Below are 13,625 nucleotides of genomic sequence, written 5' to 3'. Positions count from 1 at the left end.
ATAGTTAAAAAAACTAAATAGTCATGAATTGAATGAGTACTTCCTTCAAATTGCATCTACGCTGCTTGGAGGTTGTTAAAACATAATTTAAAATAAAAATATAAAACAATATAAAAATTGAAAACTGAAACTTCTGGTAAACCAGGGGTTTCAGTCCCTTCTGGAAGGCAATGACTATAGAGGTTGGTCCTTGCACCACTCCTAAAGAATTTTTTCCAAACTAACAACGAAATAAAATAAAAATTAAAATAAATAAAAAAATAATTCATTTGTATGGGCAAGGTCTTTTAGTGTTTTGAATATGCAAAGATATGTAAGAAGTAAAACGATAATTCAAGGAAAAATAAAGGAAGGGATGGAGGAAAAAAAAATAAAAGAATAGCTGAAAATGCGATAAGACGGAAAAATTAAAGACAAGGGAAAAGAAAGACGCAGGAAAAAAGTACAGGTAAAGGGTAAAAATGAGAAACAAAAGTACATTGTAGAAGAGTATAAATAAAGGAATGTGGGAAGGCTGGTAACTCAGAAAGAAAAGAAGTAATGGGTAAAAAGATGAGAATGATAAAAATGGCAACAAAGAAAAAAGAATGGAAGAATGGAAAACGTATAAAGTATGGAAGGAAGAAACATTAAAATAGAATGGTAGGCAAAGAAAGTAAAACAAAAAACAAAGGGATGAAATATTAAGACAAACAGAAAAAAAAGGTAACAAAAATGAAAATAGTAAAAAAGGAGAAAATCAAATTAAGGAAAGGATGAATGTATACAAAATTATTATAATAGAGAACAATTAAAAATAAAAGATGAAGGTATTTTTGAAACTTTAATACTTTGAAAAAAATTAAAACAATCTAAAGATCTTCATTATATTGAGCTACAATAAATAGTACGCAAATGTGGAAAAGCATGTAATACAAGCGATTTCCGCTTAAATAATTATTTACCTATTTACACAAAAAAAAAATCACAAGCAAATACATATTAGAACAGTCACAATGTATAGGAATGTCTTTTTACAAAAATTATTTGGTTTCAAGTTTAATAAATAAATAGCCTATGCTGAATAATTTTGCGTATCTGACTTTACAATTATTATTATAACCATTGTGGCGGAAATTGGGTACTCTTGGCATTAACTTTTATATGACAAGTCATGGCACCACAATGGTTTTTATGAAAGTGAACCGAAAGTAGATAGAAATCATCATTTTAATAAAAGCAGAAAACTCTTATGAGAAAAGCTGAAACACAGATAACAAAGAAAAAGTTATCTGTTGCTTTTAGAGTAAAAAAATTGGCGGCTTTGCCCTTCGTCAGTGAAACACTTGGTCTTCGTTCGATAAATATAACAATATCATGAATACTATGATACATTGACAGAACAGCTCACGTTTAATAATAAATAACTCAAAAACATAAAACATGCTCACTAAGTACCTCATAAATTAACTTTTGAATAATTATTTTCATAGAATCGTATAGATTTCCTTCAATATTTCACATGTAATGAATTAAAACATTTTTCTAATCATTTTTAGTTTACAACTATTCATTCCTATTCAAATGTGGTCTGAGACTCGAAAAAGTTGGTAAATATTTTTGAGCTTGAAACAACGTGACTGTACAAAAAAGTAAACAACAAATTGTTTCTGAACAAGGAAGTGCTGAAAAAAGACTCAAATTCAGCCAAAATAGATTTCTGAAAATAATAATAATAATAATAATAATAATAAATATAATAATAATAATAAAATTAAAACGAGTCTTAAATTTTCATACATAAAGTATACACCCTTTTTGGGAGCGAAAACTTGTTAGGCAAAGAATAATACTTGCCATTTTTAGACGGGGTTTTTTGCCAAATGATGTAAACCATAATTATACCCTTAATGTTTAAAGGCATACAGTTTTACGGTAATAAAATTTCTTTCACACGCAATGCGTGCAATGGACATCATATGTTAGATTGTATTTGCATAGTTTATGATCTCACCTACAATAGTTTAGTGGATGAAATTATTTCGTTTCTTCTTTTAAAAATAACGTATTGCTACTTTCGATTCTTTGATCGAAAATGTCCCCGAAAACATTTTAGAGGTTAAAAAATCTAATAATCAAATTTAAAAAAAACAACGAAAAAAACTATTTGAAAAAGATTTTTTGGCGTTTAAACGTCTCCAGTGTACGTAGGAAATGCGCATTGAACGTTTTAAGGGTGAAGGCACCCGTAAGCGTCTCATTTTCCAAACCAAACACTTGTAACTAAAAAAATCAGCCAGAATTTTTGTTAACCCAAATTTAATAATTTCTAAATTAACTTTTGAATAATTATTTTCATAGAATCGTTTATATTTCCTTCAATATTTTACACGTTAAAAAATAAAAACATTTCTCTAATCATTTTTAGTTTACAACTCTTCATTCCAATACAAATGTGGTCTTCTGAGACTCGAAAATGTTGTTAAAAAATTTTTGAGCTTGAAACAGGGTGACTGTACAAAAAAATAAACAACAAATTGTTTCTGAACAAGGAAGACTCAAATTCAGCCAAAATAGATTCCTGAAGTTTCAAAAATGAAAATAATAAAAATTAAAACGAGCCTTAAATTCTCAAACCCAAAGTATACACCCTTTTTGGTCTAATAAAGGAGCGAAAATTTGTTAGGCAGAGAATAATACTTGCCATTTTTAGACGGGGTTTTTGCCAAATGATGCAAATCATAATTATACTCTCAATGTTTGAAGGCATACAGTTTTACGGTAATAAAATTTCTTTCACACGCAATGCGTGCAATGGACATTTTATATTATAGTTGTATTTACAAAATTTAGTGTGTGAAATTATTTCGTTACTTCTTTTAAAAATAACGTATTGCTACTTTCGATTTTTTGATCGAAAACGTCCTCGAAAACATTTTTAGAATATTCAAATTAAAAAAAACGAAAAAAAATTGTATTTGAAAAAATTTTTGGCGTTTAAACGTCTCCAGTGTACGTAGGGAATGCGCATTGAACGTCTTGAGGGTGAAGCCACCCGTATGCGTCTCACTTTCCAAACCAAACACTTGTAACTAAAAAAATCAGCCACAATTTTTGTTAACCCAAATTAAGGAAGATAACATCGTTGTGGAAACTGCATCGACTTTTACGCTCCTCTGTTATCGCATTATTTTAGCGCGAGCAGTGTGTTTAGAGACGCCATAGAGCAAGTGTCGGTGATATTTTCCATTTATCTGAGTTGTATTTTTGCCAACAGGTGATTTTTACGTGAGGATAATTCATCCAAAAGAGGTAAGTTTTCATGTCATCTCCATCCAGTGACAAGACAATCTCAGGAACGTTTATTGTGAATATTTAATAACGAAATTGATTCGATCACGCAAGGTCTATTAGCATCCAACATCATTACTATTTATTTGCAAGTGCAATTTGTTTCCTTTGACTATTTATCATTAAACATAATTAAAAAATTGCAATTTAACATACGGCATATATAATGTATTAAAAAAATAATCAGGGTGTTATTAAGTGTATTTGAACTTCGATAATAAGATTCAAGCCAAGTACAAATAAAATTTTATTGCGTTTGGGAAATTTATTCGGATTTTTAGTTTCATTAAAATCGATTTGTTGTAATGCGCATGGAACCCTTAATTCACCCCTCACCGGTGCCCTAGTCAGACGCCTAGGAATAAATTTAGGAATGACATCACATATTTAAAAAGAAAGTGAACACAAAACCGTGCCTTTATTTACTTAGGGAAAAGCTAAATTTTGCAATTAGTGTCATAAAAAACAATATTTTCTCAAGCAAATTTCTGTTTATGTTTTTGTAAAATACGGCGAAGATGACATTCAAGTGAATGTTTATTACGTAATGTACACACAACTTGACGAAATAAAACCTTTATTTGCATAGCGAATTTGCACTTTCATGCCCATTCCAAATTTCAGAATTCGACTCAACTGCGATTTGTTTACAAAATTCCATCAACGCACTATTTAAATTTAGGTAGTTGTTCAATAAATGAATGGAAATGCTCAATTATTTTTAGAAACACATCTCCAAACAGCTATGCAGTATTTTTGGGTGCGAAGAAAGTCATTAAATGAATGTGTTTTTCATCGGATGTACACCGATAGTTTATAAATAATTTATTGTCATTAGTTCCTAATTTACATAATGATTTTATCGATAAGTGGTATTGTTTATTGTTTTACCGTTGCTCTTTTACACTTAATCAATAAAACTAGTTTGTGTAAAAAATTATTCCGAGCCGAATATTTTATAGCTAAATTAAGTATTGATCTCATCGTACCTGCTTTATCAAAATGCTGTGCTACATACAGTTAATAGACATGACCTCATACTAGGAATGTGTTCATTTTTATTTACGATTGTCATTATTATCCTTATAAAATGTATATGGTACAAAAAGTAAAACACTCTAGTATTCTAGTATGTTAATTAGGTGTGTATTGTAAAAACTAGATACAAATCTAAGTTACACACTTTCTGACCTCTCTAGCAATAAAAACCATTATAATTTCGTAATTAAAGTGAGGATCGATTTCAAAATAATTATATTAAGTGTTTACAGTGTGATGATATGGTTATTTGGCCAAAAAAATTCTACTCTAAGCCATTGTTTTAAACCTGTATTTTGATTTAAAACGATAAGTTAGTAGTAATTCGTAATTCTGCACATATTGGGATGACGCTAACTTATTTCCTTCTTTGAATAGAATTCATAATTAAAAAATGACGTCATTTGCAACTGTTAATTGGTACTCCTGTTTTTCATTCAACTGTTTAAAGTAATCACATGTCCAAATAAATGACATGATAAATTTTGAGTTGTTTATCAAAACATCTGATAAAATGATAACATTATCAGTAAACATAACATAACTTCTTAATGTTTCCGCCAAGTCTTTTTTTAAACTACATGTTATCATTAACAGTAAAAAAATTTAGAATTTTTAGAAAATTTCCCAACCCTCACTGACACGTACAGTCACTATCAAAAAGAATGACACCGCTAAAACCGCAGCCACAAATCTTTTTGATATGATACTGTTAAAGTGTGTTTAGTTAACTAACCTGTTTGTTTAAATTTTTGGGCCAAATGATTTTAGTCGGACTTGTGCCTGTTCTTTTTGATCGTGACTGTACTACAGTGAAAAAAAAACCGTACTTAAAATTGATATGGTGACAGATTCAAAACTTCAGATGTTTTTGATTTTTCATTGTCTCCCGACAATACAACCGGACAGCAAAATATTTTTATTATACGCTTTTATAAACCAATTATAATTTACCTAAATGATATATTATTTTCAATCCTTCAGTTGTCAAAAAATCTTTAGTTTTTACTAACATTTCCACTGTCATACCAGTTCATCTTTATTTTTAATAATATTTGCTGCTTGGGTTTGTCATAATAATAACAAAAGCGCATATAGCATGCTGTCCGCTTAAAGGAGAGATTTTGTTTCCAAGGATCCGCGTCCGTTTATGAGAGAGTCTTAAAAAGGAAACAATACCATTTCAAAAAGTTCAAACCGGGGCCAACAAAAATGTCCGCTTATAGGAGGTGTCCGTTAAGAGAGATTTTAGTGTATAATTATCAGAATTATAAATAGAGGTACGTAGGTTTCTGTTAATTTCAAAGAAAAAAAGTTTGGAAAGTTATGTTATGATGCTTCAACTAATCAAGTATTGACTTTCTAGAACAAAAATTAAGGTATTCTCTAAAAATGTAATTAATTCTCAGGGATAGCTTTTTCCAAAGTTGTCTCTTAATTTTCTTATTTTCTTCGTATTTCAATTTTGATTTTTTTGCTTTACTACCGTTTTGTTTGGTATTTAAATAATTGTAATATTATAAAAAGTATAACATAAAAAATAAGATACGTAAGGTTCCCTTAAAAACACTTTATTAAAAAAAATGTATGAACGCTGCAGCGAAATTAAAACATGAAATAACACAAACCAACGATTTACGCACTAGTTTAATTTAAAAAAAAAAAAAAATTCAGAAAATGCTCAAATCGCCTTATTTTGATAGAAAACGACGATTTTCTTACTAGTTTTGTTCGCACAACTTAGAAAAAAACCAAATCGTTGTTTGAAATGAATTACAACCCCTTATTCTGGCTAAAGACTTGTTTTGTTAAAAAAATCTTTCATTTTTAAAGATTTGTTGCTTAAAATGGAAAAAAATCACTTTGGAAAAGGTGAAGTCATCTTATTCTGGCCAAAAAAACACGATTTGCGCAACATTTTAGTTGAAAACTGTATAAATATTAACTTGTCGATCACGAGAATAAAAATTTATTGAAATGTTTGTGATTTTATTAATAGAAAACAATTATCTCTGATTTTGATAAGCAATAACTGGCAAAACCAATAAATTTAAGTTGTAAAAAAATACAACACGTATCCTTTATAGTATGTCAAGTAATAATTGGAGAAGAAAACAGAAAAAAACAAGCAGTTTAACCAAAAAGTTTCTGTTTCTGCTTACTTAAGAAAAAAAAAACCGGTAATAAACAGTAAATTTGATAGGAAGTTCTTTAGTTACTTGTAATTTTCGACTGTTGATTTGTAGATACATTCGGTTTTTACTAAAAGAAAGGCTTTAAAAAAACGCATGTAAATGTATTTGTTTCTCTTTGATTTTATTGGAGATAAAGCTATTTTTGAGTTAACTTCCTTTCTTTGAAAGAACATTACAAAACAATACAACTTTGTCTGTACCTTGAACTGAATATTTTATTATTGCTTGGATGAAATTAAACGTAAATAATAATAATTAGTATCTTTAAATAAAAATAACGCAATACGTAATAATTTTTAGAATTTTGCTATCAACTGAAATATTGAAAAATATTTTTGTTTGAATTATTTTGTTTAGGCGAAAAATGTCCGCGGAAACCACCAACTCGGAACCCCCCACTAAAGAAGTGGAAAACCTAAAACTGGAAAATGGTTCAGGAGAAGCTCCAAAATCCCCTGTACCGCCAAGTGGTGGAGTAACTTTTGAAGAAAACTTCAAAGCTTTTGCTAAATTTGGCGATCCGAAATCGGATGGAAAACTCATAACTCTTTCCAACAGCGACAAGTGGATGAAACAGGCCAAAGTTATCGACGGTAAAAAAATCACGACAACAGACACTGGCATCTACTTCAAAAAACTCAAGTCGCAAAAAGTCAACATTACGAGCTACAAAACGTTCTTGGAGGATTTAGCCAAGAACAAAAAAATCGAAGTCGAGGAAATCAAAAATAAAATGGCCAGTTGTGGACAACCCGGAGTTCATGCACTTGGGGTATGAAAAAAAAATTTTTTTTCTATACCAGATGTAAAAGTATTTCATTTCAGTAAATAAAATAGTACTTTAACTACGCAATTAAATTATCAAGTTAATTTTTTTCTCTTAAACTTGAAATCCTGTTACAATGTATTATACACGACGATAAAGATCGTCTATCTAGTCATCTCTTTATCGTCTTGTATAATAACTATTTTTGTAATTAAATATTTTCAGGCTGGGAAGACTCCAAGTGCTGTCGACAGATTAACAGACACATCGAAATACACAGGCACTCATAAACAGCGCTTCGATGAGACTGGAAAAGGCAAAGGCATAGCAGGACGGAAGGAAGTTGTCGATACTTCCGGTTACGTCAGTGGATATCAAAATAAAGATACCTATGGTAAACAAGAATAAAAATACAAATTCCAGACACATAATTATATTCAAATTTATAATTTTATAAAAGCTTGATAATTGATATTAACTATTTGGATATGTGTAATAACGTAGATGTCTAGCACACAACTGGAAGTTTGTACAAATAATTTATAAAAATTAAATGGCGAAAAGCGTGTTGTGAACCACTTTTGTAAATTATTTGTCTCACATTCGCCATATTTACGTCTGTTTAATATTAATATTAAGAAGAAAGTCCATATTTTGTTACTATTAATATTTAATATAATACTGTTTACATTTTATTAATTAAGCAAGAGTTATGTATTGATTTTTTACATATTTTTGATTAAGACTAGAAATTTCTCCAAAGCAATAACTCCCATTTTTATTGTCGTTTCGCACTTTTTCATTTAGAACCTATTAATACGTATCGTACGCTTTGATATAATATTATGTAATAAGAGTATTATTGCCCTTTTTTTAATTCGAAATTTCAGCCTATAATGGTCGCTTTTGTTTATTTTTTCTTTCGAGATGTTTGTATAATAATAAGAAGTTGACATTTATTTATATATTTTGACGTAAATTTAATAAAGTTGCGTAAGATATTGTGAAATTATTATGTTTTACTTAACATTTTCTGTGATGGTTATAAATAAGATTGTGTTTGTTATAATTTATGTAGTTTATAGTCATACGTTTCCAAATAAAAACAATGACAAGGAGAGGCCTATTTTTTTCACCGAAATCAAAATTTTTAACACAACAAATAAAACAGGTTTGTTTAGGGGGCGGTAAGAATAAAAAACATTAAATAACTATATTTCTAATTTCTTTATTCCCATTTAAACGTGATATTGCCTTCATTAAAGTCGAATTTAAATCTATAACTGATGTGAGACGTTGCTCTGTCGGCAAACAGGCAAACGCCCTGTCTTGTATGAACATCCCATTCGATTTGTTGGCCAACTTGTGGTGGTATAACTGGCCCAGAAGATATAACACTTTTAGCACCTTCTTCATGCAACCATTCAATCCACAAAGCTATACCATTGCACGATCCGTGTCTAGAAACAATCAAAAATAATCTTATTTTCAGCATTTTCAACACACATTAAAATACCTCGAATCGATTTCAAACACTCCAGAAAGTTCCACAACTTTTTCCGGAACACTGTTTGAATCAATTGTTATTATGTCCACTGGTTTACTTAACGCAATTCCCGGGTATTCCCACAGGGGCTGTGCTTCCACGTTATCGTCACTTATGTTACTTGATGTCTACAAATTATACTTTATGAAAAAAATTTACAAAAAATATAAAACTGAAGGCCTTAACTAACTTTTTGTTTTTTTTTTCGTGTCCTAAGCCTACCTACATTTGAATAGCAACCCAATAAAAATGACTATTTAAGTTAGATAGATGAATTACAGGCAAACAGAGCAAGAATTAATGTCTAATAATTAAGTAAGTTTGACTTCACTTCAAATCTGTCTCATTTCATAGTTTTTGAAACGTAATCGCTATTGAAGATATGACAAATTAATTTACGAAATATCGATTTTTTATAAATTTTTTTCACATTTGGAACTCTGATATGTAATTTTCTGCCAACAGTAGTAATAATTTTACTGTGATCGTCACTTACAATTTCTGGTAATAACTACCACAATAATGACAGCTTCTTGCTTAAAAAAGGAGCTCAATTTATTAAAAATTAGTTTAAAATCAATTAGTGTTACTTAATGGCTTGGAAAAAAGGGCATTGAAAAAAAAATTCATGACAAACATGAGAAAAAACTGTTAAAAATTTAAATTTACGCTTAGTCTTTTATTAATTTTGGCTCTAAATGTGTCAGTAGGGAGCAGAAGGACAAGGAGATCAGCAGAAAATGCAACAACGAAATCCTTTAAAGTAATTAATACCGCATGTCTGAAAAAAAAAACGGTTTAAGTCCTACATCTCTAAAATTATTTTCTAAGAAACAACGGTTTAAAAATTATTGTAGCGAATTTTTTAATATCAACTAAAGAAAAAATAATTACACCGTTATTAACATAGGGCAACATATGAAAAACTTCTTATCATTGTTTAAATTTTGTTAGCTGTTTGTCCCAAATTCAGAAGTATCAGTATTTTCTTTTAAACACATTTGTTTTATTTGCAAAATTTAAAAAACGTTGAGTCTAAATTATCTAAGATAAACATTCCACTCTTATAAGTGTCGTGTTACGATAATTTTGCCTCCAAGTAATTTTTTATTTTTCATTATTTTCATATTTTTAAAACGCTGCTAATACAGTTAAAGATACAGGAAGAATGTAACAAAGGAAGTTGTAGAAAATAGAGTTAAATTTCGTACAAAAGTAAAAAGCAAAACCTTATCTTTAGCTTTAACGGTTTTTAACGATTTTAAGTAGATACGAAAAAAAATGTATGTACATAGGGACTAGGATTTCTGCCCAACTTGAAATTTCCTGAAACGCTCAAATTTTTAAATATTTCAAAAACTTGAAATTGTACAAAGAATAAAATTTCCAACGCTTCCAGTTTCGAGAAAAACCGTTCACTTTGCTTCGATTTCTAGACACTTTTTTTGGTCTCGATAATTCTTGCTTCGAAAAGGCAAAGTCTTGAACAGAGGTCCTACACTTACTTAGCTCAAAATACAAAGACCTTTCGGTTACTTGAAAAATTCAGTTAAACAGTCACAATAAACAAATACACTAAAATTAAATTATAGTGTAATTTGGATACATTTCTATAAAAAAAACAACTGTAAAACAATGTGTTATGCAGAGACAGATTAGGTAAATATTTAGCTTTTCTTTGTGCTTCTTTTATGTCAATATTTTATACTTGCATTATTATTATTATTGTCCTGATTTTGAATTTATTGAAGTTGGTAAAGATATCTTTAATAAGTATGTATTACCTGTTTCAAAACTATAAAGACGCCAACGTTGCATTTTCTCTCAAAATTCGCTGTTATAAATTATTTATGCACTTCAAAAAAATAATAATTACAATCAAAGATCTAATCAATAAAAACTATTTTACAATTTTATCAATCTTATTTAAAAAAATAATTTGGTAAAATGCGACGTTGGCGTTTTTACAGTTTTGAAACAGCTTATACTCGTGCAAGAAGAATGTGACAAAGAAAGTTATAGGAGATAAATTTCCTACAAAAATAAAAATCACGGCCATGTTTTAAGTTTTAACGGTTTAAGCCCCAAAAACGTTTATGCTTGCTCAAGGGGCAGATTCATTTTACTTTTACTGGTAGTTGAGCGCTAGAGGAACATTTTAAAGCAATTTAAAACATGAGAAAAAATATTTTCTATTATTCAGAATTTAATTCGCCACCTGCCTGTATCTTTTTGTCTTGTGCTTACCCTTAATAAAATATTATTTTTTTTAAGTTTATTACACAGCCTAGGAACAACTACGCTATCTGGCGTCTCTAATGAAAATAACTAGGATGGGGACGTATTATTTGCACGTCTTATTACGTCCTAGTATTTAGGTATCCGCACTTTTTGGGCATTATTTTTAATTATAGTTTGAAACAAAGGTAAAGTGAAAATTCTTTTTAAAACATACTGTTATTAGAACAGTATCGTTTGTTTTATAAATTACCTCGATAAGTTCGTCAAAGTCCTTCATGACAAATCCTTCACACTCTCCTAACGGTAAACGGATTTTATTCAAATCCGAAAATTTCACTGCTATACCTTTAATTACAGCAATTTTAGGAAACAGTCTAGCGTCATTGGTTAGTATATTCCTTACTCCTTTCAGTAAATAAATAAAGAGGAGATTGTCCCAAGGCAAAATACTATTCAAAAAATATGGTTCCCCTACCACCATATTGATTTTTTCCGGATTCCCATTATTCACCAGAGATTCAATATTTTCAAAAACTTCAACATTCGTAATCTCGTTAAACTCAACAAAATCAATCAAAATTTTCCGCGACAAATAGTTCGTTTCCACGTAGTAAATTTTCTTCGCCCCCATTTTCGACGCACAAAGACTTAGATAAAACCCATCGCTTAAAATAAGTATCACGCTATCCCTATCTATACATTTCTCCAAAAGACTGATATATTTTTTATTCCTTGACGCATCGTTAATTTGCCCAATTCTCGTGCGCGAGAACGTCATATGCAGCCCACATTCGCATATCGGTTTCACATAATCCACCTCACTCAGCCTCAAGTCCAATCGAACATTAAACCAAAGCGAAAACTCGTCGTGACAGCTAACCAGGTGCAGTTCTGCGTCTTTACTCACTACAACTTCGTTCGGAAGGTAGTAAATGGCTTGCATCCAGTGGTCGCGCCAGGGCACAGCCTCCTGGGGAGGGCCCCAATGTGGGGCACAACTTAGAACAATTTTACCTTCGGTGTCCATCTGTAAGTCCCACCACATGAACACCACCTGCGCCACCCCGCTTTGCGCCGCCTTGATGCTGTGGATGGTTGATTGGTCGAAAATAAACGGGGTATTCCCCGACCAGTCAAAGCGAAACACGGGGATTGGCTGCGTTAAGAATTTGAGACAGTTTGGTTTAATTTGGCTCAATTGCAAGTCGTGGACTGCTGCAGAACCGGCGCAGTTTCGCACACTTGAGGGGGTTTTAATCAAGAGTTTGCCCTCGTTATCGTACACATCTTTCACCCTGTTCCAGCTCTGGATAAAGGGGCTTTCGACAACTTGGGCATAAACTGTGGCAGATTGGGGCACAACGATACAATCCTTCTCCAGGAGCACTTTATGCGCGTGACTGAACGTCGACAGGGCCCCTTCGCCGATTAGTTCCGTGTCGAACACTTCAGTCACTAGAATGTTACATGGGGCCCCTAAATCGCCCCCTGGGCCCACTGTAATGTCGGTCGATCGTTTCGGGATTATTTTAATCTTGTTCTCGAAGCCGTTTCGTTTGATCACTTTGAAAGCGCACTCACTCATGGGTTTGAAGGCCTCGCAGGCGGTCACGGAATCAGCCCCATGTCGCACTGCCATCATTGAAAGGAGACCGGTTCCAGTCCCAATGTCCAAAACGTTGGCTTTCTTGCCGCGTGAATGCATCACTTCGATTGCGGATTTTAGGGCCGTTTCGTATTTCTTGTTCCGTTCGGTGTCGTGCAGCATGTCTGCGAAGGAAGAGCGGGCGACTTCTTGGTGGTAGTCGTAATCTTCCTGTTGGACGATCCAGTCGTTGACCCCCGTCATGGGGTTCAGTTTTTGGATGAAGATGCTCATGGTGCGGGGTTTGAAAACTCTACAACAAGCGTGCAAATGGATCATTTATTTGTGTGTTTTTTGCGGTTATGTAAAACCTGTTATTCTGTGGGTTATGTTTACCTGTCAAATGGAGGGAGACTGACTTACCGACTGCGGGGGCCAATGGGGAATCACGGCGGGAGAAGCCGCGTAATTATAAATGCAAATGTTTCTTGGAAATTGTTAATTGTTTCGGAGTCATTATTAGTGAAACGTGGTGAAACAATAACACATCATCATTCTCAAGCTGTTCAGGCCGTGGTGCTTTTGATCTCCTGCCTGAATTTAATTAAAAAATAGTAATATTGAGCAATGTGTTAAAATTTTAGAAATGTGAGACAAAATAATGCCTCCTTATAATATGTCGAAAAAATTAAAACCACAGCTATTACAGTTAATTTAAACACTGTAAATTTAACTCAATCTATTATTGTATCATGTGCATGTGCCATTCAACTTGCAATAAACCATGTATTAGTTTCAAAACTAAAAACTTATATATGAAAAACTATAAATTACATTATAGTAATTACTTTTTTGAAGTGCATGAATAATTTACAAGAGCTAATTTTTTGAAACAGCTGTTATGAAGATCAAGAAAATATTAAT

General features: G+C 31.5%; 2 protein-coding genes across 3 annotated transcripts; one reads left to right on the top strand and one right to left on the bottom strand.

Moving 5' to 3' along the window:
- The first annotated feature begins 3,017 nt into the window (after positions 1 to 3,017).
- Positions 3,018 to 8,447, top strand: LOC655637 (tubulin polymerization-promoting protein homolog). Its single transcript, XM_962196.5, has 3 exons — positions 3,018 to 3,291; positions 6,921 to 7,335; positions 7,555 to 8,447. Exons 2-3 carry the CDS (start codon positions 6,928 to 6,930, stop codon positions 7,735 to 7,737), a joined length of 591 nt encoding a protein of 196 aa, XP_967289.1. The 5' UTR covers positions 3,018 to 3,291; positions 6,921 to 6,927; the 3' UTR covers positions 7,738 to 8,447.
- Positions 8,448 to 8,537: 90 nt separating this feature from the next.
- On the bottom strand, positions 8,538 to 13,244 carry Art7 (Arginine methyltransferase 7). 2 transcript variants are annotated; one of them, XM_008195677.3, is made up of 4 exons: positions 13,098 to 13,244; positions 11,367 to 13,014; positions 8,846 to 9,003; positions 8,538 to 8,789 (listed from the first exon to the last, which is right to left on the bottom strand). In XM_008195677.3, exons 2-4 carry the CDS (start codon positions 12,993 to 12,995, stop codon positions 8,558 to 8,560), a joined length of 2,019 nt encoding a protein of 672 aa, XP_008193899.1. In that variant the 5' UTR covers positions 12,996 to 13,014; positions 13,098 to 13,244; the 3' UTR covers positions 8,538 to 8,557. The 2 variants fall into 2 exon arrangements, with proteins under 2 accessions (XP_008193899.1, XP_967203.1); XM_962110.4 differs by lacking the exon at positions 13,098 to 13,244 and having other exon boundaries at positions 11,367 to 13,066.
- Between the last annotated feature and the right edge of the window lie 381 nt (positions 13,245 to 13,625).

This window comes from Tribolium castaneum, chromosome 1 (assembly GCF_031307605.1).
Source record: "Tribolium castaneum strain GA2 chromosome 1, icTriCast1.1, whole genome shotgun sequence".
Taxonomy (NCBI): Eukaryota; Metazoa; Arthropoda; class Insecta; order Coleoptera; family Tenebrionidae; genus Tribolium; species Tribolium castaneum.
Note: the sequence above shows the minus strand (reverse complement) of the source record. Positions and strands in the feature narration are given on the sequence as shown.